The sequence below is a fragment of the Geotrypetes seraphini genome, chromosome 4, assembly GCF_902459505.1.
Source record: "Geotrypetes seraphini chromosome 4, aGeoSer1.1, whole genome shotgun sequence".
NCBI classification, from domain to species: domain Eukaryota; kingdom Metazoa; phylum Chordata; class Amphibia; order Gymnophiona; family Dermophiidae; genus Geotrypetes; species Geotrypetes seraphini.
In genome coordinates, this window is record NC_047087.1 from 234722373 (window position 1) to 234749184 (window position 26812).

General features: G+C 41.0%; 1 protein-coding gene across 6 annotated transcripts in view; it reads left to right on the plus strand.

Annotated features, from left to right (window-relative positions):
• Positions 1 to 26812, plus strand: part of ERCC6 (ERCC excision repair 6, chromatin remodeling factor) — a 200914-nt gene that overhangs the window by 116936 nt on the left and 57166 nt on the right. For all 6 annotated transcript variants that reach the window (XM_033941635.1, XM_033941630.1, XM_033941634.1 and 3 more), the window contains 4 exons: positions 9765 to 9935; positions 11596 to 11772; positions 19141 to 19257; positions 21595 to 21690. In XM_033941635.1, coding sequence (XP_033797526.1) covers positions 9765 to 9935; positions 11596 to 11772; positions 19141 to 19257; positions 21595 to 21690 — 561 coding nt within the window. The remainder of the gene's footprint in view (positions 1 to 9764; positions 9936 to 11595; positions 11773 to 19140; positions 19258 to 21594; positions 21691 to 26812) is intronic.

The window sequence follows — 26812 nt, forward strand, 5'->3', positions numbered from 1 at the left end:
TTCAGTGATCTGTTTAGTAGTAACTGGAGCTAAAGAGTGGTAGATGGATCCTGTAAGAGAATTCCATTTGGACCAGATTATGTCAATAGAATCATCTCTTGGAGAACAAGGGAGAGTAGGTAGAACTTGGGACTAGAAAAGTTCTGGAGAAATTTTCTTTCGAAAAGAAACAGTTTTTTTCTTTGGTGATTGAGTCAAGATAGGAGACAGAAAAACAGGAAGTGAAAACTCGCTAAGAAAATGAACTGTCCAAGGGACCGATTATCAGAGAACAGAATCAATAAAAGTCTGTTGAAGTGTGATCAAAGAAACTAATCAGGTCTAAAAAGTGACCTTTTTCATGAGTAGGGGGTAAAGGGAGCGCACGTGAAACCTAATGAATTAAGAAAATTAACAAAATTAGAGGTATCTCTGTCAGTAATGTCTTCTAAATGTAAATTTAAGTCACCTATCACCAAAAGTCTATGAAATTTCATAATAGCATTAGCTATCATATCTAGAACTAAAGGAGAGCATTTATTCCAAGGGATAGGATGTCTGTAAAAAAGAAGAGCATTCATCTTTAACAGAAGTCAGCATATACTCTAATTCTGGGTTGCTGGCCTTTTCGAGTAATTGAAAATTAAAAAATGATTTAAATAAGAAAGCTAATCCACCACCTTTTTTATTAGTTCTATGAGAAAAAATACTCTTGAAACCCTGTGGGCAAATATCATTATCCCAGGACAAGCAGGCAGGTATTCTCACTAGTGGGTGATGTCATCAGACAGAGCCCCGGTACGGACGTCTCACAAGCACGTGTTGCTTGTAGAAACTTAAAGTTTCTAGATGCCCGCACCGCGCATGCGCCGGTGCCTTCCTACCCGGAGATCCGGGCGTGTCTCCTCAGTTCTTTCTTTTCCGCGGAGCTGAGAAGTTCAACTTCATCATGCGCTAGCTGAATTCAGTTAAATTTGCCTTCCTTGTCCGCGTTTTCGCCTTTCTTTTAATTACAGTTAACAGTTCTTTTATTTTCGTAAAAAAAAAAAAAAAAAAAGAAGATTATTTCCTCCGGCGGGTCGAACGGGCCGGCCACGTGGCTCAGGCCCACTGGCTTCGACCTCGCGGCGGAGATTTTCCGGCCTATGTCCCGGCCAACCACCGGGTTTAAAAAGTGCAGCAAGTGCCAACGCGCGATTTCACTCACGGACCCTCACTGGCGCTGTTTGCAGTGTTTGGGCCCTGACCACATCCCGAAATCGTGCGGGCCTTGCTCTACCCTTACGGCACGCTCATTCAAGCGGCGTTGCCTATTGTGGGAATCGATGTTCAAGATGGACGCAGCTAAGGATCCCACAGCCTCCACTTCATCTGATACCTCCCCGGTTCGGGCGAAACCGGCATCGACCACCCCTGCATCGAGTGTGGTGAAACCGGCATCGCTCGCCCCGACACCATCCACGAGCTCGACGTCGGTGCCTGCCCCGGTCTCCTCGGTTCAGGTACCTCTTCCTTCCACAGTGCCACCAATGGTCATCAAAGTGCCGAAAGCTGCTAAGCAGAAGCACTCGACCTCGAAGGAGCGCGATGTCCGTGCAGGAGGACCCCCTTTCGGTGCGGATCCCTCCCTATCGGCTTCGCTACGGTCCGTGCTGGAAGCTCAATTCGTTGAGCTCATGCAGACCATCGGACCCGGGCTCATCGCTGCCATACAGGGTGACCTCCCGGTACCGACCCAAAGGGGCGGTCCGCCCCCTCCCCCTCCCCCACACCGTTCGACCTCGACAACCGACGAGGACGAACGGGGGAGGGCGGCGATGCCCACGCGGCAAACCTCGCTTACCGATATGCCGCCATTAGAACCCATTACGCCTCCGCGCCAACATGGGACCAGACCCCCGCTCGATACTCGAAGCCCTGGGCATAGTCAGGAAGAGTTCTTCCGCACTCCTTACCAGACTTGGGTAGCATCGCAAGAATCCGCATCGCAAACCCAGTTGCGATCCACCGCTTCCAGCCCTATCCACTTGGGGGCCTCGGGAGACCATGCGATGCACATACGATCCCGATCCCCGTCCCGCCACCGAGACGGGCACCGATCGAGACACTCATCCTGGCACTCCTCACGCCATTCGGAGGTGTCACCGCAGAAAAAACTGCAACGTAGGGGATACTCCTCAACAGAGGCGTCCCCTCCGAGGGGCCCGGAGTACGAGGAGACACCGGTACCCGATTCTCCTTGTCACTCCCCGATGTCCGCAGACCTGGAGGCCTCATCCTCCTCCAGCCCGTCCCACAGACCGACGCTGGCGGAACAATTGTCCTTCTCATCATTCCTCCGACAAATGGCGGATGATCTGGATGTGACCCTTGACACGGGCTCCAGATACTCCAAAGAGTATCTGGACACCATGCACTTACCTAACCCTCCAACGGAGTCGCTCCGGCTCCCCTTGCATAAATTACTGGACCAGACCTTCATGCAGTGCTTCGAAACGCCGTATTCCATACCGGCGATCCCCAGCAAACTCGATGCTCGATACCGCATCGTGCACCATAAAGGGTTCGAGGGCCCCCAACTCTCCCACCAATCCCTATTGGTCGAGTCCTCCCTCAAACGCTCTCATCCCTCCCAGGTCTACGCTTCTGTACCGCCGGGCCGAGAGGGAAGAACGATGGACAAATTTGGTAGAAAATTCTACCAAAACTCCATGATGGCGTCACGGGTGCTAAACTACAACTTCTTTTTCTCTTCCTATCTGGAGTTCTTCTTGCCGGTACTCCGCAAGTTCACTCCGTTCATAGACAACCAAGCTCGATTCGAGTTCGAGGAAGTGGTAGCCTCCCTCTCCCAATTACGCCTCCAGCTGATGCAATCCTCCTTCGATGCATTCGAACTCTCGGCACGCGCCGCCGCAAGCGCGGTAGCTATGCGTCGCCTGGCATGGCTCCGTACTATCGATATGGATCCCAACCTACAGGACAGACTCGCCAACGTACCATGTGCTGGAGCCGACCTGTTCGATGAGTCTATCGAAACTGTTACCAAGAAGCTGTCGGATCATGAAAAATCCTTTCAATCCATCCTACGGCCCAAACCCAAACCTCAACAGTCTCGACCTTCCAGGCCACCCCTGATTTACCAGCGGCGTTACATGCCCAGACAAACGCCCGCGGCGAGACAGCCTGCGAAGAGACAACCCCCCCAGAAGTCTCAGCAAAAAGTCCAGCCACCCGCTGTACCTAAGGCTCCCCAGCCCTTTTGACGCCCCTCCCGGGAGCATAACCTCGGCCTCTCCCATAGGGGGCCGCCTCCATCTTTTTTACCACAGATGGGAGGCCATAACCACGGACCTATGGGTCCTCTCCATCATAAGAGAAGGATACTCCCTTCAATTCCACCGGGTCCCCCCGGACCATCCTTCAAGAGAGTATCCTTCAAGCTCGACGCAGACCTCCCTTCTTCTTCAGGAAGTCCAAAACTTACTTCAGCTTCGGGCGGTCGAGACGGTCCCGTCAGACCAATTGAACCGAGGGTTTTACTCCCGGTACTTCCTCGTCCCGAAGAAAACGGGCGACCTGCGACCCATTTTAGACCTTCGGGCCCTCAACAAGTTCCTGGTCAAAGAGAAGTTTCGCATGTTGACTTTGACTTCTCTATACCCCCTCCTCGAGCAGAACGACTGGTTATGCTCCCTGGATCTCAAAGAGGCCTACACTCACATCCCCATTCACCCGGCCTCCCGAAAGTTCCTCAGATTTCGGGTGGGAAATCTGCACCTACAGTATCGAGTGCTACCATTCGGCCTATCTTCGTCCCCCAGAGTCTTCACGAAGTGCCTGGTGGTAGTGGCCGCAGCACTCAGGGACAGGGGTCTACAGGTCTTTCCATACCTCGACGACTGGCTCATCAAGGCCCCGTCAGCCCCAGAGGTCACTTCGGCGGCCTTGGCTACAACCTACTTCCTCCAGAATTTGGGCTTCGAGATCAACTTCTCCAAGTCCCATCTACAACCTACCCAGTCCCTCCCCTTCATCGGAGCGGTCCTGGACACCACCCGACTCCGAGCATTCCTGCCCCGGCAACGCATGGAGTCTCTTCTTCACCTCTGCCAGTCGGTGATCACTCACCAAACCCTACCGGCGAGACAACTGATGGTGCTCCTGGGCCATATGGCCTCCACAGTACACGTGACACCCTTTGCCAGACTCCACCTCAGGATCCCCCAGTGGACCCTGGCATCACAGTGGAATCAGACATCCGATCCACTATCCAAACGCATCGTAGTCACACCTGCTCTTCGGCAGTCTCTACTTTGGTGGATGACCTCTTCGAATCTATCCAGAGGTTTGCTGATGCACTCTCCCCCCCATCAGAAAGTTCTCACAACCGACTCGTCGAATTACGCATGGGGGGCCCACCTGGAGGGTCTCCGCACCCAAGGATTCTGGACCAGTGCGGAAAGACTACACCAAATCAATCTATTGGAACTCAGAGCCATCTTCAATGCGCTCCAAGCTTTCCAACACCTACTTCACGACACGGTAATCCTCATTCGCACAGACAATCAGGCTGCCATGTATTACATCAACAAGCAAGGGGGCACGGGCTCGTCCCTCCTTTGCCAGGAAGCTCTACGAGTCTGGGACTGGGCGGTGCGCCACAACGCCTTACTCAGAGCAGTATACATCCAGGGGGAGAACAACGTCCTAGCAGACAAACTAAGCCGTCTGCTACAACCGCACGAATGGACTCTCCATTCCAACCCCCTTCACCAAATCTTCACGCAATGGGGGACGCCTCAGATAGACCTCTTTGCGGCTCCCCACAACGCCAAACTGCCTCAGTTTTGCTCCAGGATCTACACTCCTCATCGCCTCGAGGCAGATGCTTTTCTACTGAACTGGGGGAAACGATTTCTATATGCGTTCCCACCATTCCCGCTGATCCAGAAGACTCTGGTCAAGCTGAAACTCGAACGGGCCACCATGATTCTAATAGCCCCTCGGTGGCCCAGACAACCTTGGTTCTCCCTCCTACTTCAACTCAGCAGCAGGGAACCAGTACCACTTCCAGTGTTTCCTTCACTACTTACTCAACATCAAGGATCACTACTTCATCCCAACCTGCAGTCTCTCCACCTGACAGCTTGGTTCCTCTCAACGTAACCCCTCACCAATTCTCACAAGAAGTGAGGGAAGTCTTGGAAGCTTCCAGGAAGCCCGCCACTCGTCAATGCTACTCCCAGAAATGGACCAGATTCTCCTCATGGTGCGTTTCTAAGTCAAAGGAACCCCAGCGAGCTTCCTTATCCTCCGTGCTGGACTATCTCCTGCACCTATCTCAATCTGGGCTCAAGTCCACATCCATACGAGTCCACCTGAGCGCTATTGCGGCGTTCCACCAACCTCTACAAGGGAAACCCCTCTCGGCCCATCCGGTGGTCGCCAGATTTATGAAAGGACTCTTCCATGTTAACCCTCCTCTCAAACCACCCCCAGTGGTTTGGGACCTCAATGTAGTCCTTTCCCACCTCATGAAGCCCCCGTTTGAACCACTCAACAGGGCCCCTCTGAAGTATCTCACCTGGAAAGTTCTTTTCCTTGTAGCCCTTACGTCCGCTCGCAGAGTCAGCGAACTCCAGGCATTGATGGCGGACCCACCATTCACAGTATTCCACCATGACAAGGTGGTCCTCCGCACTCACCCGAAATTCCTGCCTAAGGTGGTCTCCGAATTTCATCTCAACCAATCCATTGTACTTCCAGTATTCTTCCCTAAGCCTCATTCTCACCACGGAGAATCGGCCCTTCACACTCTAGACTGTAAACGTGCCTTGGCTTTCTACCTGGATCGCACCAAGCCACACAGAACCACTCCTCAACTTTTTGTCTCCTTCGACCCTAACAAGTTGGGAAGACCCGTATCAAAGCGCACCATCTCTAACTGGATGGCGGCTTGTATCTCTTTCTGCTATGCCCAGGCTGGATTATCACTCCCTTGTAAGGTCACAGCCCATAAGGTCAGAGCAATGGCAGCCTCAGTAGCATTCCTCAGATCAACACCAATCGAGGAAATTTGCAAGGCTGCCACCTGGTCCTCGGTTCACACATTCACCTCACATTATTGTCTGGATACCCTATCCAGACGGGATGGACAGTTTGGCCAAACAGTATTGAAAAATTTATTCTCTTAAGTCGCCAACTCCCCCTCCATCCCACTGAGGTTAGCTTGGAGGTCACCCACTAGTGAGAATACCTGCCTGCTTGTCCTGGGATAAAGCAATGTTACTTACCGTAACAGTTGTTATCCAGGGACAGCAGGCAGCTATTCTCACGTCCCACCCACCTCCCCTGGGTTGGCTTCTCAGGCTAGCTACCTGAACTGAGGAGACACGCCCGGATCTCCGGGTAGGAAGGCACCGGCGCATGCGCGGTGCGGGCATCTAGAAACTTTAAGTTTCTACAAGCAACACGTGCTTGTGAGACGTCCGTACCGGGGCTCTGTCTGATGACATCACCCACTAGTGAGAATAGCTGCCTGCTGTCCCTGGATAACAACTGTTACGGTAAGTAACATTGCTTTTTGGGTAAAAGTATCATCCTGAGAGATCCAAGATTCAGTAATACACATGAAGCCTGGATCTAAATCAAATAATAAATCTGATTATCTGATGTTTGTTGCAAACGGATCTGGCATTACAATAGAGGACTGGGACTGGGGTGAGAGAATCTGATAAAAGCTTTGATGCATTATTATCTATTAATGAAGATTTAACAGTAATAAGGTTTATAGCACGGGTCGATTTCTTCTGGAAAACTTTCCTATTACCTACAATTATAGGAATTTTCAAACTTAAGCAAGAACATTAGCCAGAGCTTTGAAAGCACAGAAATGGCACCGATTATTGTTGTTTAATTTAAACATTTAGAAGGGAGGACAATTTTCTCACAAGCTGCAGAGCTGCAAAGTCCCTGGATATGGTTTACCTTCCTCCAAAATTCCTTCTATACAGTTTATTGAAATTCATAAGTTGTTCCACAGTGCTGCTACATTTTGCCTTACACATGGTGGTCAGTTTTCAAATAGTCCATTTCCACTAGCTTGAAAAATTTTCTTCTCCTTACAAGGTAAGCAAAATGGATAAAAATCTTGAACCTAAAGAGAGAAGCATTATTATAGTCATTTTGTTGTTTATTGTTTAAATTCTGAGGTATTCTGAGACTATTTTCAGTCAGCAGAGCAGAATTGAGCAGCAATCCAGTTTTTTGTTGGTATATACCTTGTTTCTTTTTTTTTTTTTCTTTGCCATTGTCAGCACAAATGAATGTGTGTTAAATATTTAGCTGGGAAGAAATTTTAATTAATGACGGGTTCAGTAATTCCTGTCCAGGAAGCTGCTATACTGTACTTCCCTGCAAATGGCCTCCATGTGCCTGGTTTTCGCTTCTGTTCTCCTTGCTGTCTGACAGCGTGATTTATGGCTGTTGTTTTCTACCAGTCCACTGTTTGCCCTCTAGGAGGGATTGGTCTCATGAGCTTCGAGAATAACAGCAGTACTTTTCACAAAACATCTTTTAATGACAACAGCTCAGTGTTCACTAAGTCTGGCTAATTGCAGACATCCCCCTATTAATTGCAAAAACTGGGGTAGGTTACATATTTTACAAGCTTTTAATTTGAAATCACTCGAGATGACTTGTCTTTACATGTTCAGATAGAGGTTTCTGTAATAGTCAATGATAGAGCAAGGTTGATAGAATGAGATCCCTTGCTATTTCTGAATACAGAACAGTAAGGAAATTCTGTGGATCTCTCCAGAAGCTTACAGAATGTAATGTATTTACAGAAAACTGAACAAAGTTGACTGTACATGCTAGTGTGATTTAGAGAGAGGCAGTTATGGTTTGGTGATCCTTGCAAGGGAAATCTCCAGTAGGACAGAATTCTTTCAGCCCCACTCTTAAACCCACAGAATTATGCATGTGTCAACAGTTATGTCCATGAGTTCATCAATTGTGCAATATATGCAGTCTTGAGGCTTCAACAGACTGATGACTGTGACCAGTTATAAAACTGCTGATTGAGTGAAGGATATGTTTTTGTCGTAGAAATGTATCATTTCAGACTAGTTTCTAGTCACAGACTTTCTGAATGTGTTTTGTTGGCTTTTGCTGCAGTCTTCAGACCCTAACATTTCAGCCAGTTGTATATGTATAACAAAAAGTTTTAGTTTATTATTTTTGTTGTAATATTGCAGAGTGGCTTGGATGAAGTTTTGCTTTTATAAAATTGTTGGTGAAAAGATCTAAGTAGGGTTGGCACTCCAGATATAGTAGATCACAGTCAAGTGATCTAAAACAGTAATTCTCAAACCTGTTCTGGAGGGACCATCATGAGAGATATTTGCATGATACCACCTCAGTTATAATCAAATCTCTCTCATCCATATTCATTAGGGATATCCTGAAAACCAGACTAGCTGATGGTCCTCCCAGTGATCTGAGATAAGCTTGAGCAGATCTGGAACAACTGAGACAATACAAAACAATAGAGTCCTACGTTAGGATTGCAGAATCCCAAGAGGTAATAGTTAATGGAAGTGGGACAACGGATGCCAAACAAAAGACATAGAGCTTAGTTTGATATCTATTGATTTCACAGTTGCAAAATATTGCATTTTACCACAAATGTAGTATTTTCGTTGGCTTTTTTTTTCTTATTAATATATTGTTCTTCAAATTGTGTATTCTCAGTAAACAAAATAAAAAAGTTATGTAGGCAAAATGAAGTTGCAACTAAATTCATTTTCCATTAGAAGAATTTTCAAATTTAATTGTATTTGGGTGTATTTTGGTTTTTTTTAATGCACGCTGCTTTGTGAGCACTTCGGACAAATGCCTGTGTGTGTCTATACAATACTAGCACAAATTCTAATGAAGTAGCATCTAGATTGAGGTTGCTGACATTTACACCTGCTTTGGATTAAGACTAACCCCCTGTTTTACTAAGGTACACTAACCGATTAGCGCGCGCTAATCGAATTAATGTGCGCTAAACGCTCATGCATCCGCTCATGCACGCGTTAGCATTTAGCGCGTGCTAATCGGTTAGCGCACCTTAGTAAAACAGGGCCTAAATTTTAGCACATAAATTGTAACTTCTCACAAACGCTTCCCCTGAAAACCCGTACTCTAAAGTCACATGTAATTACATTGTTTGAGGTAATTTTAGATGAGGCCTTTTATGCTTGTATACTGGCATACATATCCACGAAAATATCCTTTTTATAAAGTTTGCTCCAATTTGTATAAAAGTAATTATAGAAAAGCAAAATATTATTTTTAAGCCAGTCAAAGTACAAATACTAGTACAATAAGGGAGAAGTTATCAAAGTGGACTACCATTAAGACATATTGTTTTGCTGTAACCCCAGTTAATAGTAACGAGATCTCATTGCATAAAATGGGGCTTGTGGTAAAACTTTAATAAAAAGTCTCATTGATAACTATGCCCCTAAATGTCAATACTATGTTCCTTTTTCTTACTCTTAATTGCAGATTTCCAGAAGCTGTAGAAACAGAGCATCTATTGTTTTCTTGTTCTGCTCTGTTGACGTACTCGCTTTATCACCTTGCCCGTATCCTCCTTTTTGTACTTAAAGCTGCAGGGACTTTTTTTTTCCCCACCAGTATTCTTTCTCCGTATATTAGCTGTGTGCTGAGGGTACAGCTTTTCATCTCTTGATCCTTGTCATTGACATTGAAGCTTCTGTTGTTGTTAGGTCAAGCTGATCCGTGAAATTGGAGCCTACTCTGGAATTCTGATTACCTCCTATTCTTACATCCGACTGATGCAGGACCATCTCCAGCACTATGACTGGCATTATGTGATATTAGATGAGGGGCACAAAATCCGGAACCCACACACAGCCATCACAGTCGCTAGTAAGCAAGTATGTTAAGTACTGTTTGCAATAAGTAATCAAAAATGGTTAAGAACTCTTAAAAATTTTAATTTTATTTAAAAATAGATTACAGAAAAAACATGAGTATTTGCAGCATAAACTGGTCTTTGTAATTTCTTTTTCATATAATTATTTTAAATGTGCATTTTCAGAGCAACGACTGAGTTTTATAGCAATGAATCCTAAGGTTCTTTGCAGGCATGATGCACTTAATGCAACATCCCAGTGAAAAGAGCAATGAGGTCCATTAGAAAAATAGCCACAGAAGCTCTTTGAAGTTTGTTTAGAGAAAGGTAGCACTTCATTTTACAGTAGATTGTATAACACAGAATAAGTCTATAAATTACAAAGCCAGTCAGTTAGGCTGAAATGATTAGGAAAATAGCATATCTTTATGATATAAGAACAAAAGTAAATCATTGAAAAGATGTGAGAGCTAGTCAAGTAGAAATGCATTCTGTATTGTTCAAATGTAATGCTATATACACTTGAAAAGAAATAACTCCAGACTGACTTCTAGTATGAGGCAAGTGAGTTTCAGTGAAAGCATGCATATCCCAAACTAGCTCTGAGCATGAAGAACCCTGTAAACTGCAGGAAAACTACTTTTTAAAAATTAATGTATATTTGTACTGTACTTTTAGCTCTTTGCATGCAAGAGAGGAAAAACCAGACTTTTGAATCTAATTCTCCTTATTCATGGCTTTAGTTTATAACAAAGACTGTGCTGCCTATTCTTAACATGGGGGCATTCCCAACTTCTCTTAAGGACTCTGCAGTCAAACTAGTTTTTAGAATATTGACAATGTATAAGGTAAAATATAATAAATAAATATAGGGATCAATATAATAACCAATTGTGATAATAAATTAAATAACTATATTCATATCACAATATTACTCGATAAATATTAATAATTGATTTAAATAGTGCTCAGACCCACAACCATTAGTGTATAAGTGTAAAAATACACAACACCGGCTGCCGTCAGACCATCATCACACTATTATTGTCTGTACCACCATTCAACAGTCTAATATTAATATGTAAAATTAACTTATCTTTTTATAGTGGTTAATTTTCTTCCAATGATCATACTGTAGGCAGCTGGGTGAAATATATTCATTAAGGTCCCACTTTATTTAAATGTAAGAATAGCCTTACTGGGTCAGACCAATAGTCCATCAAGCCCAGTTGCCTGTTCTCACGGTGGCCTAGTACCTGGTAAAAACCCAAAAAGTAGCAATATTTATTGCATACATATTCATTATGGATGTCCATACTGGCTATTGGGTAGCTTGGACAGGTTTGAAAAACCCTGTCTTTACTTTACAGTCACATGCATCTGCATCTTTGTATGTCTGTGTATGCAGCTTTTCTTTTACTTTTGAAATGTTGCATAAATTTAATGGTATAGATTTGTTTTGACTAACCAAATAGCCATTGCTATATGTCAAGTACAGACAGGTCATTGTGTGCTTAGAAAAATGTTACTAAAAGGAAAACTTTACCCCAGAAATCCTGAGCTTATCGTTAACTGGGAAAATGATAATGCAAGTAAAATCTGATGTAGTCTCTTTGTCTGAGATAATTGACACGTGTTTTTTTAAACTACAAACTAATAAAAAATGATTTTTATATTAATAGTTTCGTACTCCTCATCGAATCATCTTGACTGGATCTCCTATGCAAAATAATCTAAAGGAGCTTTGGTCTCTGTTTGACTTTGTGTTTCCGGGGAAGTTGGGAACACTGCCAGTTTTCATGGAACAGTTCTCTGTTCCGATCACCATGGGAGGATATGCAAATGCATCCCCAGTTCAGGTAATGCATGTCTCACTTTCTTTGCTTACTTTCTGGACTAATTGTAAATCTTAAAACTTTGAATTTTGTTGCATTCAAGCTGCATTTCTAAGTTTTATATATAGTTGCCTTAGTATGTGTGTCAACAAATTACAGTAGGGAGTGATATTAATTTATATGTTGTATGTGAGTCTTCCTAGTGTTGACAAATACTGAAAGTCTGTTGTCACTTCTCAGGAAAAATTCACTATGACCTATCTCTTCAAACTTTTTTTAACCGGTAGTTTTAAAATTAAAAATACAAATTTTTAGTTCAATGTGTCTAGTAGTCCTGAACTCTAGGGTTATGCATCTGAACCCACAAGTTGCTTGCAAAATGATATCGCTCATCTTTTAAGTCCGCCTCTTCACAGTAGGCTTACGGGCTGCCTTCTCAGTTTTTCTTCTTAAAGCAAGTTACTCAGATATATTTCTAATCTGCTCTACGATTTTATTTTATTTTTATTTTTTGGGGGGTTCTGTCATTTTATGTTTGATGGTCAATGCCCAAAGGTTTCCTCTTGTTAGGACCTCTCTGTCTGGGAGAAGACACAGCCTGCTGTAATATTTTTGGAGCTTAGGGACCATCCCCTGAGTAGCTGCTCACATCCCTGATTTATCAGGCTGTTTTACTTCTTCTTTACCAGGTTCTATAGACTATGAACAGCAGACCATGTTGTTGCTCTACAAATCTACATAGGGGTGACTGCCTGAGCCTCTGGGCATGACGTAGCCACATCTTTGGTGGAGGTTCTATAGAGTAGATGTGGCAGCCAGGAAAGATGCCGCTTTTGGGTCCCTTGTGTTAACAGCAGGCTCAGTAGTTCCACCCTAGACCCAGGGGATTGCTTTGATATGTCCCTAGCATTCAGGACTACTGGACAGATTACATAGAAAGAAAATTAGGTTCTTACCTTGATAATCTTCTTTCCAGAAGATGTGTCTAGTGGTCATGAAGCCCTGCCCTGTGAGTGGACTTCGCCTGCCTATGGTTTTAATTTTATACTGTGACAAATTTCTCTGTCAGCTAAGCTAAAAGAAAAAAAAATAAATGAAAGGGTATTATGCCTGAGTTTCTGCTTCTTAGCAGGACAAGCGAATAGCTGCAAGCTCCATAAATGTTAGTGCACACAGTCTTGTATAATTTTGATAATGTTATACTTGTTTCTGAGCAGAACAGAAATGTATGAGTAGTGTTGGGGAGTTCTCCCTGTTGCTCTCTTTCCAGTGATGTCTTCTATTATAGTGGTTCTTGACTGCTTTTGCATAAACTGAGAAGGCAGGAGCAAGCCTACTGGGAAGGGGGCAGAGTTGAAAGTTAAGTGATATCATTCTGCAAGCAACTTGCAAGTTCAGATGCTTAACCCTAGCATTCAAGACTACTAGACACATCTATAAGAAAGAAGATTATCGAGGTAAGAACCTAATATTTCTTCTAAAAGCAGATCTGTAACCAGCAAATAAAAAAAAGTAATAACTGCTTTGTACAAATTTATTAGTGAAAGTTTTGGAGGCTGCAGCTCTAGAAATATATTGCATAAATAGAGATAGTCCAAAGGAGGGTCACTAAATACAAAATGTACATCATAAATCTTAGATGTAGAGAATTAAAGACGTAATTTATATAACTATGAGCAAAAAGCAATATAATAGAAAGTTTTAATGACCTGAGAGCTTTGAAGTAATATACAAGAGACAGGCATTTTCTATGTACTGCTCAAATTTATCAAGAGATGTATTAAATAGAATAACTATTTAAGGTGGTGTTCCAGCAGTAGGACTGAGGAGAAGGTGAGGGGAGACTGTGTACTAGACAAAGATTTATGGGGATCCACCACTGTCCCCTAAGCTTTGTAGTGAAGAATACTGACCTAGATGGACCTTGTAATTTTTATTTACAGCTATATTCTGTATTTGTCTTTCTGTGATCTCTTCTGATATCAGCTGTATTCAGTGTGAATAAATAATACAAGTCTCAAAAGATGAGGATATCTAAAGGTTCCATCATATAGTATATTTTTGCACTGGCCTTCTGGAGATTACTTCTAAAGCAGAATTAAGGTGAGAACGAAAGGGCCAATGTTCCATAGGCCCCCTTTGGGAATTCTCAAGACTTTTTTCAGGTACATATTTTGAGGTGAACATGGGAAGCATTCATGTAACACTACTGAAAAAAGGTGTGAGGTTACCCCTTTCCCTTCCATTTTAATATGATTAGTAATTAATATTCAGCTTGCATTGGGACCCCTAAGTTAGATTAAAATTAACTAGTGGTTATGGTGCATCATTTTATCCCTGTGAGTCCTGTGGTAGATATAGTGCACTTTTAGCAAATGACTTCCTTTATTTGATACATTTGCTTTTATTCTATAGAAGATAATTGGGTTACTTCATAATATTAGTCTTGTTGGCATATGTTTTATATTTCCAGGAATTTAAATTATCTTCTTCTTTCTCAGTTTACTAAACGGAATGTCTTGTCAAAATTTGCTAACGTTCATCATAGCTGTTCTTTCCTTTTTCAAGTACTGTACATTGAAGATATGCTACCCGTTATATCCCATTATTTTCCTTTAATACCTGTCTTATATAGCACGGATCCATTACAGAGCCAGATGTTCCATTTAAGACCAGACTGACCTTTTTATTTTTTTGGGATCATGAGGTTTTACTTCTGTTAACTTTTACAGTCTCCAGTGGGCACTAATCTGCACTCATTGTCTGCTACCTTGCAGTGTTGACAAGCCCCTGCTAGTTTTCCTTTTGATCTCCAAGCTCTCCAGATTAGTTGTATGTGGCTTCAGTCTCGCATAGGATTAGACACATAGATTCGTAGATAAAAGGGGGTTGCCCAAGGGAGAATGATTTCACAAAGGATAATGCAATTTTAATATCAGGGCCTTCTGAAACAGAATATATTGATAGCAATCAGACTAAAATTAATGAAAAAAATTCAAGGTACAAGAAGCACTACAACTAATGAAAAGTATATGCTTCTAAGTAAAAATATATATATATATTTTTTTTACACAACTGTTCAATGCAGTCTTCCTACAGTAAAATACATCAGTTGCTGGTGCATTTAACTTTACAGAAGGATGTTTTTGTTGATTTCTATTTTGGGGCCTTATATACTAATCCTTGAAAATATTTGTAACTTAGTATACATTTTTTGTAAAATTTAGCTACATGATGCAAATAAGTTCTTGGCTCATTTAACAGGATCTTTACTCCTAGCTGTGGTAACATGGTGAAGCTTTTTTATATAAGAAAAAAACAAGAATTAAAAGGCCATAATGATGAGCTCCTAACCTTGAATGCTACAAACAGATTTGGTTCATGACACAAATATTTGCATGCATTCAGTGTAAGAACCAGGTTTATATCTCTGTTGGCCAGCCTGAAATCAGACCAATATGCAACATTTAAAGACCAGAATTTTCCATACAAACAGTACAGTAGGAACAGGGTCTATCTCTTCCCCTTATTCACTGGGTAAACCTTGGTTCAAACATGGAGCTCGACACCTAACTCCTCTCAGATGCTAGAGACATGCCCCTGTTTGTCTTTACTTAATTATACGTTAGATGAAACAGGCACCATCTCTACTCTTTGTACTTGTACAGCTCTGTGGTAGTGCGTTAAAAATAAGCAGTTGGGTTTTCCTATCCTGATCAGCATGCATGTTATAAATGTATATATACTAAGCAGTAGAGAATGACAGGAGGACAAATTTTTCCCCATCCCCACTGGAACTCATTTTCCTTTCCCGCTCTGGTAACTTCTTTTCCTGTCCCTGCCCCATTCTTACAAGCTCTGTCCTCATCTGCACAAGCCTCAAACACTTGTGCAGTTAAGGCAGAGCTTAAAGGAATGGGACAAGGACAACCTCAAAACTCACAGGGACGGGATGGGGAAATTGAGTTCTTGTGGGGACAGAGACAATTTGTTCCCATGTCATTCGCTACTAGGCAGATTTAGCTTCAGCACCCTCAGGTTGTGAGTTTGATCCCAGCCTGCTCCTTTTTGCTCAGGGAAAGTCACTTAGCACTTCATTGCCTCAGATACCATAGTTAGATTGTGAACCTGCTGGGACAGATAGGGAGAATACTTAAGAGTACCTGTTTAGTATTCAGTGTAAACCACATAAGGGTGAATCTCTTAAGAACATAAGAATTACCATATTGGGACAGACCGACCATCAAGCCCAGTATTCTGTTTCCAACAGTGGCCAACCCAGGTCTCACATACCTAGCTAGATCCCAAGTAATAAAACAGATTTTATGCTGCTTCTCCTAAGAATAGGCAGTTAATAAATCTAAATAAATAAAACTTTTATCTAATTTACCTTTCTTTGGGATTATGTGGTGTTCAAGCCAGGCTGGAAGACTTGAACATCGAGGCCAAAAGAATTGCCAGAATGGATTCTCTCTCCCACATGATTGGGCTAGAGACTCCGTTCTGTGAATTCAAATAACAGACTAGGGAAAGCCATGTAATAAACAAATAGTTTTTATAGTCAAATATATTTATTGAGCTCAACAAGAAACCAAACAAAGACACAATACAAAATGCATACAAGCTCAAGCTCATGATTACAAATAGTTTTAATTATTAGTGCTCCCATTGTCTGGAAAGAGCAAGCCATCAGAATTTCAGTGTTTTTCAAAGGGAGAATCCAAGGACAAACAGATTTATACCCTATGTGACATCATTTGTAATAATTATAATGCTTTAGGATACAATGGCATAGTTGATCACATGACTTTCTTTCCAAAACTGACTTACGTCAATGTTAACATTAAAAGTCCATTCTGTTAAGTTTTTAAACCCAGCAGGTGGCAGTGTTTCACTTTTTCTTTCTAAATCATTTTTGATCTCTGACCTTTTCAAATATCAATCATGTCAGTAAAAAGCCTAGTCTTGACATCTACATCCTGGCATCCATATGACCTCCCAATTAGCATTGTATGTTCTAATCTACAAGGAACAGATTCTCTCTGTAAAACACCCAAATTTCCTGTTCCTCTGAGAACCTTCTCTATAAACTGCATGGATGTAAATGAAGAATGGTACTGTCTTAAGAGTCACAAAATCAACCTTCTGAACTTCCGTAGCATTAGCTAAAATCTAGAATCAGCAGTTTAGAAAGGGAATGCCAATCTGTGAGCTTCATTTCTTTATTACAAGGCCTCAAGGCTGAGTTTCCAAATTGTAATGTGCAGGTACTGTATTTTAATTTATTCACTTAATTTTGATTCATTCACAATCTCAGTTTTCATATCATCATTGACAACTGTCACACACCTGTAAACAGGAAATCTTCAACAGTGGGCAGGTTTGGGAAACCCTGCCTTAAGAGGGTAACAACTAGTGCTGCCCGATTCAGGCAAAAAAATTTTGATTCGATTCAGCCTATTGAAACCGATTTTCCTGCCCTATTAGGTGTTTTTTTCAAACATCCTGGTGGGTTTAATTTATAGCCTCTTCACCCACCTCTTCACCCAGCGGACTGCTGGGCATGATGGACCTCTGGTCTAACCCAGCAGGGGCACTTCTTATGTTCTCTCTCTGTTAAATGCTAGCTCATGTTGCTATCTATTACCAGCACTGGCAGGATACACATTTCAAATGTGACACATTGTAATCACAAAACAGAAAATAAAATTATTTTTTCTGCCTTTTGTTGTCTGGTCATTATTCAAATCAGATAACTCGCTTGCCAAGGTCTCCTGCCCATTTGTTGTTTTCGTCTTTCTCCGTGCTAACCATCCATCTTCAATCTCTGTCCTCCCCTTCCGTTTCCCTTCCTTCCTTCGGAGGTCTGGCATCTTTCCTTTTTTTCATCTCCATCCCCGCAGCTGCAGCGATGGACCCCACCATCCCCAGATCCACCATCTCTCCTTTTCTCAACTACCCTTTCATCCAGTAGAAAACATGGTCATTTACAAACCAGAAAGTGTCCAACTTTTTGTTTCAAAAATAGCCATTTGCTAGACATTTTTGAGCCCAGTACATCTATCTTTTAGGACCATTTTTGGAGAAAAAAAAAACATGCAAGGGGAAAATGCACAAAAAACAAGCCATTAAGATGTATTTGGGGGAGGGAGAGAGGGCAGCATTCTTAGTAGACTAGCCACATAGACATCCCAGCAGAGCAGTAGGGCGCCCTAAGGGGCGCTGCAGTGAACTTCATATTAAAGGTCCCAGGTACATATCTCACCATTACCTCCTTACATTGTATGGTGAGCCCTCTAAAACCCATCAAAAACCTACTGTTCCCAACTGTACATCACAATAGTCTTTATGCCTGCAAGTGTTACCTATTTTTGGAGGGCTCACACATTCCACCAAAAGTGTACTAGTTAGAGTGGGATATGGACCTGGGTTCCTATCTCTATAGTCCACTGTACTGACCCCTTTACTCCAGGACCTGCTTTGCTGCCCTAATAGGACTGGCCATCACATCTGAAGCTGTCACACAGGCTGGTATGTACTTTTTTTTTTCTTCTCTTTTTTACATTTTGGGTGGTTGAGAGAGGGTCATTGGCCACTGGGGAAGTACGGGGGAATCATGTTTTCATCCTTACAGTGGTCTTTTGGTCAGTATGGGGATCTTTTAATCATGTTTTCATTATTGAAACAGTTTTAGCCTCAAATGTCCAGTTTTTGCCCTGAATGTTTTCTACAATGTTCCACTATTGCAGAAATATATTCAAATTGCAAACCACTCTAGTGTCGCCCAACCCCCCCCTTGAGATTTGGGATTCCTTTTACTAAACTGCGATAGCGTTTTTAGCACGCGCAGAATTGTTGCGTGTGCTAAACCCACGCTACGCGGCTAGAACTAACGCCAGCTCAATGGTGGCGTTAGCATCTAGCACGCGCGGCAATTTAGCGCATGCTAAGCGCGCGCTAAAACCGCTATCATAGCTTAGTAAAAGGAGCCCTTAGATCACTGCATATGAACTGCATAGAAAACTGTCTAAAAAAATAGTAATTTGGATGTTTTCTGACAGAAATGTCCATACGCCACTTTGTGCCACTTTTTGGATGTTTTTCTCAATCAAAGCCCCTTAACTCTTTTTTTTTTTCTCCCATTCTTTGTTTACAGCAAAACTCTTGAAATTAAGGTCCAAAATAAGCAATTGACTTAAAAAGCAAATTAAACGATACCAGAAGTTGGGATATTCCCAAGAGGAACATATGCAAGAGTGTTTAAAACAAACGTGTTTCAGAATTTTTCACAACTTTAGTTTCCCTTCTTATGCTGCTGTTATTGCAAAATCTAATAGTAAAATAAGAAATATTGTAGCAGAACCATTTTTTCACCTTGCTTCCCTATTCCAGGTTAAAACCGCTTATAAGTGTGCCTGTGTTTTACGTGACACCATAAATCCCTATCTTTTACGGAGAATGAAAGCTGATGTGAAAATGAGTCTTTCATTACCAGATAAAAATGAACAGGTAAGGAAAGATAAGCGCAGCTGCAGAATAAATAACTAAGAAGATGTTTTGTGTGAGAATAAAAATAATAACATTGAAGATTTTTGCCAGATTCTTCAAAAGGTAGTTTTTAACTATCTTTCAGTATTTGAAGCTCTCTCTGTGTACAGCAGAATGGTTGAACAAAACAAACACAATTTCCAGTTTAAACTGTTGATTTTGTTTCCAGTTTCTCCATTGTTTGTTTTGTTATACAGCAGAATAGTTGTACATATTTTCTGGTGTGCAGCATGGATTAAAGAGGAAAATTGCCTTTACCTACTCCCATTTCTTTCGTTACTGACTTTGTGGTAGTTAATGGATGGGACACAAATAGTAGGCATTTGCCAGCTAAAACAGTTATTTGATATTTATTCATATATTTGCCAGAACATCGTGAGTATAGAAATAACAAAGCAAATAAGATTTGAATTAGTATGTGTATTAATGTTATCAAGGTAGGCTTGGCCAACTATCACAGCTTTCTTGATCTTTTGTACTAGATTATGCTCCTGTGTTTGGACAGATTTCTCTTAAATTAGATTAAACTAGTTGAATGTTGTTGACTGTCAATCACTGTCCATTGAAAACTAGACTCCTAACACAAGAGTAGGGGGCCTTGTGGAGGATAATAGAGTGATCTTGTCTATCAAGTCTTTTGAAACATTATGAGGAGCACTCATGCAGAGATGAATGACTGACAGATAGCTGCATTAACCTATTGTAATATCAAGAGTTTCACTTGGTCTTGTGTATTGAAAGAGCCAAGTGATGAGGATTAGATGCAAAGTGCTTCACTTTTATGCAGCAAATCAACCAATGCATTTCATAAGCCAAAAATGAATTAAATAGTATAGTTATTGCATGTTGCACTGCTTAGGTGAAATTGTCAAACAGAAAGCTAAGTGCCGCAAGCATAAATATCCATAAATTCAGTCTTGTAGTTTTCTATTGTAAAATTGTTTCTAACAATCTGAATTATCCATTTATGTCTAGATTTCCAAAATCATTTTACTGTGTCCATTTTCAGAACAAATCAAATAGTGACACTGAATTCCTTTGATGATTGTAATGGGTATTCAGTACTATTTATTTATTTAAAAAATTTATAAACTGCTTAAAATCAAAGCAATGTACAAAACAACATACATATTATAAAGACAAACTAAGGGCTCCTTTTACAAAGGTACGCTAGCGTTTTTAGCGCACACATCGGATTAGCGCACTATAGTGCACACTACCCGAAAAACTACCGCCTGCTCAGGAGGCGGTAGCGGCTAGCGCGCGCAACATTTTAGCGCGCACTATTCCGTTCGTTAAGGCCCTAACGCACCTTTGTAAAAGGAGCCCCAAATGTACATCAAGAAAAATTAGCATTAATATATCAAACTTTATCAAGCTGGAGTTCTTACTTCATCTTGCGTCATCACTATATTAACCCATAGGGAAATGGAGCACCAAATTTATTCAGTGTTCAGTCTATACATATTACATAAATGCATCAATGAACAGTTGAATTTTCAGCTGTTTCCTGAAACATGTATGATCTTTACACAGTCTCATAACTCCGGGAAGTAAGTTCCAGAGCTGTACTCCCACTACTGAAAACATCATTAGATGGCGAGTACAGTCTAGCTCTAAGTCCTACAATAGTGAATCCTGTTAATAGAGTACTCGGTTTACTTTTGTCAATCTGAAGTGGTTTATTTTCATTTAAATCGAGAAAGGGCTATCAATCTGTTAATACTTTGTAAAAGGATGAAATGCTCCTTTCACAAAAATACCACATTCAGTGTAACAGATGATTTAAAACTGTACTCATCCTCAGTGACAAACACATAAATGCAAGGGTACCTATATTCAGTAGGGAGATATCTGGTTAAAGTTATCCATTTTTGGCTTTAATTGGATAGTCAGCTGATCTAGTCCATTAAGGCTGCTGGGTGTACTTGTCTATATTTAACCAGGTAAGTCATTGTTAACTTTAGGATAGCCCAGTTTACCAGATAATTTTGCCTAGAAATCACTGAATATTAGCTCTGTCTGCATAAATGTTAACCATGCTTCTTGCATGCCTTTTTCACTTCATTTATAACTGGTTAAGTTTTGTCTAGGCAACAAAACATGTAACCTGTCTGTAGGCGGTAGTTTTAAAAACTAAAGTTATCAGAAAAAACTCTTTGACCTCCCTTTCCTCCTAGTAGATTAAAAGTAGACTTTTCAATTTCTCCAACAATTTCTATTTTCCGTGGAACTTTTAAAACCTATGCAAGCTGACAGAATATACTGATGAAAGATGATGGTTTTGTTTTTCTGTAGGTACTGTTTTGTCGTTTGACAGATGAACAACGTCAGGTATATCAGAACTTCATTGATTCTAAAGAAGTGTACGGGATTCTTAATGGAGACATGCAGGTTGGTAGAAATAGGAAATAAAGAATGTCATGAAAAACAACAGAGATGGATATTTAATAGCACTGCCTGTTTACTTTAGGGACCACTACCTGAAGTTCAGCCTAAGCTGCTTAGTGAAATGAATTTAGTTGTGTCCATTCTCTGTCTTCGTTGATTTACTTTTGTATAGCAGCACAAAAATCCAATGTGTTGGAAAACAGATGAAGAAAAGAAAATCTGTCCCAGTATACACAAGTTTCACTTTTGGTGCTCTGTGTATCAGGAAGAAGGATTGCATATAACACGGATACATATGTGCCCTGTTAATTAAATTCCAACTAGTGTAAAAATATGGGTGATAGTGCTTACTTTGCTGATAGGTGTATACAAAGGTAGAGTTTGAGCAGCAGAGTTTGCAAGAACACATGTAGGTTATAAAATAAACTAACTTATTCACATACTTAAACAACCTAAGCACAGACATTTATACCTGCTCAAGAGCAGGTATAAATGTCCAAGCCTGCAGTGTAAGTACTATTTCTTCTTCTTATACTAGTATTTTATAAAGACACATAGGTGCCAGTGTTACCTTGCGGCACAACCCAAAGTTGCAGTGGAATGGTATAAAACTACTCTTTCAAATTGTGGTTTCAACTTGAACAATTTGTGGAGTTTGTAAAGTTGGGTTATTTAATCTCATTGTTTTCAATTTGGACTACAAAGTATTAGAGGTAGAAGATTATATAGGATTTTTGACTTGGGGGTCAGTTGGTTGATGAAAGTTTTTGCCATTTACAAGATTAGCCGAGTCATTTCAAAACCCTACACGGGATGTTTATGCATGTATCAATAAATAAATAAAACAAAGCTTTTAATGATGCAAAAATCCTCACACAAATCTTCTAAGGTAGCTATCTTTCATTATTTGAAAGAGGAGTCTCCAAAGTATTTACTACACGGGTTTAACTGGGAAAGAGAGTTGGATATTCACTATGATGATAGAGAGTGGGACAACTTAGTAAAGGAGTTGACCAAAATCTCTGGCTGTTACTATAAAAGAAAATGTAATTGATAAAGAAATGTTGCTGTGCCTTGCTATAATTGAGGATTTGGTAAAGCTCTTGGGTGTAAACTAAACTAAACTTTAAGCTTATATACTGCATCTTCTCTATAAATATAGAGCTCGACACGGTTTACAAAAGCTAAAAGGGAAGTACAGTGGGAATTGGTGGTAGGGGGAAGCATAAATTTACATTTTTAAAAATAGCTAAGTTTTCAGGTGTCTACGGAATATTTGGAAAGAGTCCAGGTTGCGCAGCTGGGCAGGGAAATTATTCCATAGTTCTGTAGTTTCGAAGTGAAGCGATTTCCTTAGTTTTCCAATGTAGAATAACGCCTTTTAGTGAGGGGAAAGATAATTTGAGCTTTTGGATAGATCTGGTGTTGTCAGGTCTTGCAGCATTCCAAGACAGAGGAATTAAAGGGGGAAGAATGCCATGGAGAATCTTGAAAGTTAGGCAGGCACATTTAAAGTAGATCCTGGAAATTACTGGGAGCCAGTGGAGTTGTAGCAAGAGCAGCAAAACATGGTCAAATTTGCTCTTTGCAAAGATCAGTCTAGCTGCAGTATTCTGGATCTGCTGAAGTCTTTGTAGACTTTTCTTGGTCAGACTTAAATAGACCGAGTTGCAGTAGTCCAGCCTCGAAAGAATGATTAATTGAACAAGGATAGCAAAATGCTGGTGGAAACAGCTGGTTCAGCAGTGGCCTCCAGAGTCTCTTTTTACCTGTTTCCTCCCTGGCCGATGATAGGCAGGTTATTGCATCGAATAGCTAGGTATCCAGGAAGGGTAGTTCTAGAAGCTCCAGACTGGCCATGTCATCCTTGGTATGCAGCTCTCATTCATGAAGGACAGACAGTTGTGCTTTCTGGTGTCATGGATCTGTTGTCTTAGGGTCCCATCCTGATGGAGGGTCCCTCCCACTTTGATCTTACACCCTGGCTATTGAAAGGTCAAAGCTAAGCAAGCAAGGAATTACTTCATGTCCACAGCTTACACTTGGGTATGGTGAGTATTTGATTCCTGGTGGTCAGCAGGGCATGTCACTGTTTCGTGCATCGCTGCCTTAGAGTCTTGCCTTTTTACAAGAGGGCCTGTATAAAGGGGTGGCAATACTTGCATGCTACAGAGGATGAGTTATGGGAGAGGAGGGTTCCCTCCCCCTATTTATAGAGTTCCTGATGTTTTGGCAAGAGCAATACTCGTTAGCCAGGAAGCTTTCCATCCAATAAGTTTAACTCGGTACTTTCTATCTCCACCTGCTGGTGGATGGACACAACCCACTAGTCTCTGGATTCATCTACAGGAAAGAAAATTATCAGGTAACACATAATTTTTCCATTATGCTGATTTCATTAGATTTGGTACTAGGCAATAATAGCAACATTAAGAAAATGCTGAAAAAAACTGTTAAACATTAGTCCTGTCTAATTTGACTTGGTCAGATAGAAATATCTGACTTTCCATTTATATTGTACCTCGTTTCTGCACACTAACTTGAGTTCTCCATCAGACTTGTGGGTTTTGGTGAATATACTGTAGTTTTATTCTTTTGTGAGAAATTTATGCCCTTGTGGATTGAGCATTACATCAGCTTTATTAAGTACAAGGAGAGGTTGAACCTCATTGCCTCAAAATCATATATTTTATTCTGAGTCTTGAAACAGAAACTAAAATCACCCAAGTCACATCTTGAATGTTATCAAATTTTGTCTGACATGCTTAGATAAAAATAATTTTTGGGGAAGAAAGACATTTGAACTGCATCAGAATAAATCATGCATACTTCCAAGTCCAATGTCCAACATTCATACAAACATTTGCAAGTTTTTCCCACCCTCCAAAAATAATATGTCTGCCCCTCTCCCCCCAAAAACAATTGCTACCCCAGTGCTTATAAAAAAATATATCATAAGACTATCTTTTTAATAATGTAACAATAAACCTTATGCTCTAGGTGACATGGAGTCCCTATAAAGACGTTTACAGTTTTTAAAAGGACCTCCACTGCCCCAATTTAAGTAGCTTAACAGTTAGTACAGCAGCCTGAGATCCTAGGGAACTGTATTCTATTCCCATTGCATCTTCTGTCTCTGGGCAAGTTACTTAACCCTCCCATTTCCCCAGGTACAAAATAAGTACCTGTATATTATATGTAAACCGCTTTGATTGTAACCAGTATAAGGTAGTATATCAAATCTCACCCCCCTTTCTCCTCTTTCCCTTTCTTAACCTGAAGCCAGGAGTAGAGTGACAGACTTTCCCAGAGCCACTTCCAGAATCCATTCTAGATATCTAAGTGCCTGAATCTAGTATTGTTGGAATCACCTCACACTTCCTAAAAAGGTAGGCTAAGGAAGCATTATGTTCTTTACATTTTAAATATAGTTAATATGGTAAATGTTAACAGAGAAAAACTATCATGGCCCATCCATTCTGCCCAGAAATGTGGCCATAGTTATTCCTTCAACTCCATGTGAGTTTTTCTGTCTTTTGTCTTCAGGATTATAACTGACGCTCGGTGCAGTTTATCTCACTCTATACCTTTTTTGTATATGGTTGTCATACTTAAGTTTTATTGTCCTACCAGTCATTGGGAGCTGTATGCCTAAATACTTCACATGATCACCAGTCTATTTTAGGGGGGAAAACTTGTCTCTATTTTGTTCTTACATCCCCTCTTACTAGAATGGCTTCCGTTTTCAATCAATTTAATATTAAGCCAGCTATCCAAAATTCTTCCAGCACTCATCTTAAAGATTCTTTTGGATTCTCAACAACAAAAATATATCATCTGCAAAAGCCAGCACTTTCACCTTCTGTTTTCCCAACCTCATATCCTGTATTTTAAGGATTGTCTCTCAAAAGTTACAGAAAGGTTCCAAAAATAGTAGGAACAGCAGGGGTGAGAGAGGACAGTCCTGTCTCATCTGACAAGAGCTTGAATTCTGAGGAGATTACTGTTTATACAACTTGTTCTCGTTATTCGTGATAGTATGGTTTCCAAAAATGTTCCTGAAATGCAAATAACATAACGCTGAGTCTGTGAGAAAATGGAGGTTAGGTTCCAGCAATACAAGTTATGACTCAAAATCGTGTAAAGTGAACAATGGATCCTTTTGGCAAAATAGGGTTAAGTTCCTGCATGGGACAACACTTGGAGTACCTGTAGATGCTTGTAATTCACTCTCTGGACGCTTGGAGGCCATATTTAGAAGCAAACGCCTGATCGCAAGGTGAAAGCAAAAAATTATTTTTTTTTGTTTTTTTAAATTCTTAATTCATTTTATAGCTTACATCAAGTACATCAACATTGATATTAACAATTTAACATAGATATATCACTTGAAATTCTACAATTAAACCTTTAGACTGGCGGAAGAGCAAATGGCTAAAAATGTAATAAAGGGAGACAAAAGTTTTTCAGATATATTGGTGAAAGGAGGAAGATGAAAAATGGAATTGCAAGTCTAAAAGATGCTATGAACCGATATGTGGAGAATGAAGAGGAAAAAGCAAACATGCTAAACAAATACTTTTGTTCTGTGTTCACGGAAGAAAATCCTGGAGAAGGACTCAGATTATCTGGCAAAGATAACGGAATAGATACCGCACTGTTTACGGAATAACAGACTCATTCTTCCTTTTCTTGTGGGTCTCTTGGATGGGCATCCCAGACTCTTCAATCTTTCCTCAGAAATAGAAATAAGATGCATCTCCGTAACAGCCTGAATATCATTAAGGGTACTAGGCTAAGTACTCTGCTGAGTTTTGTGCTCTGGACCTGTTTTCCAAAAATCTTACTTATCCAGAACCATATGTAAGAAAATGTGCAAGGGGAAAAAGTAAAATTCCTTGAAGACATTAGTATCTGTTCACTGTCTTAAGTTGTACTGGGATTCAGTCCTTACAGACCTGCTTGAACTTCTAAGGGTATTTGCTGGAATGTATCTTTCTGGTCCCAAAGACCTCAAGAATATCAAAATACCAGTGCAGCTCTCTGTCCTCAGGTATAGAAGGTCTAGAGCAGGGGTGCCCACACTTTTTGGGCTTGCGAGCTACTTTTTAAATGACCAAGTCAC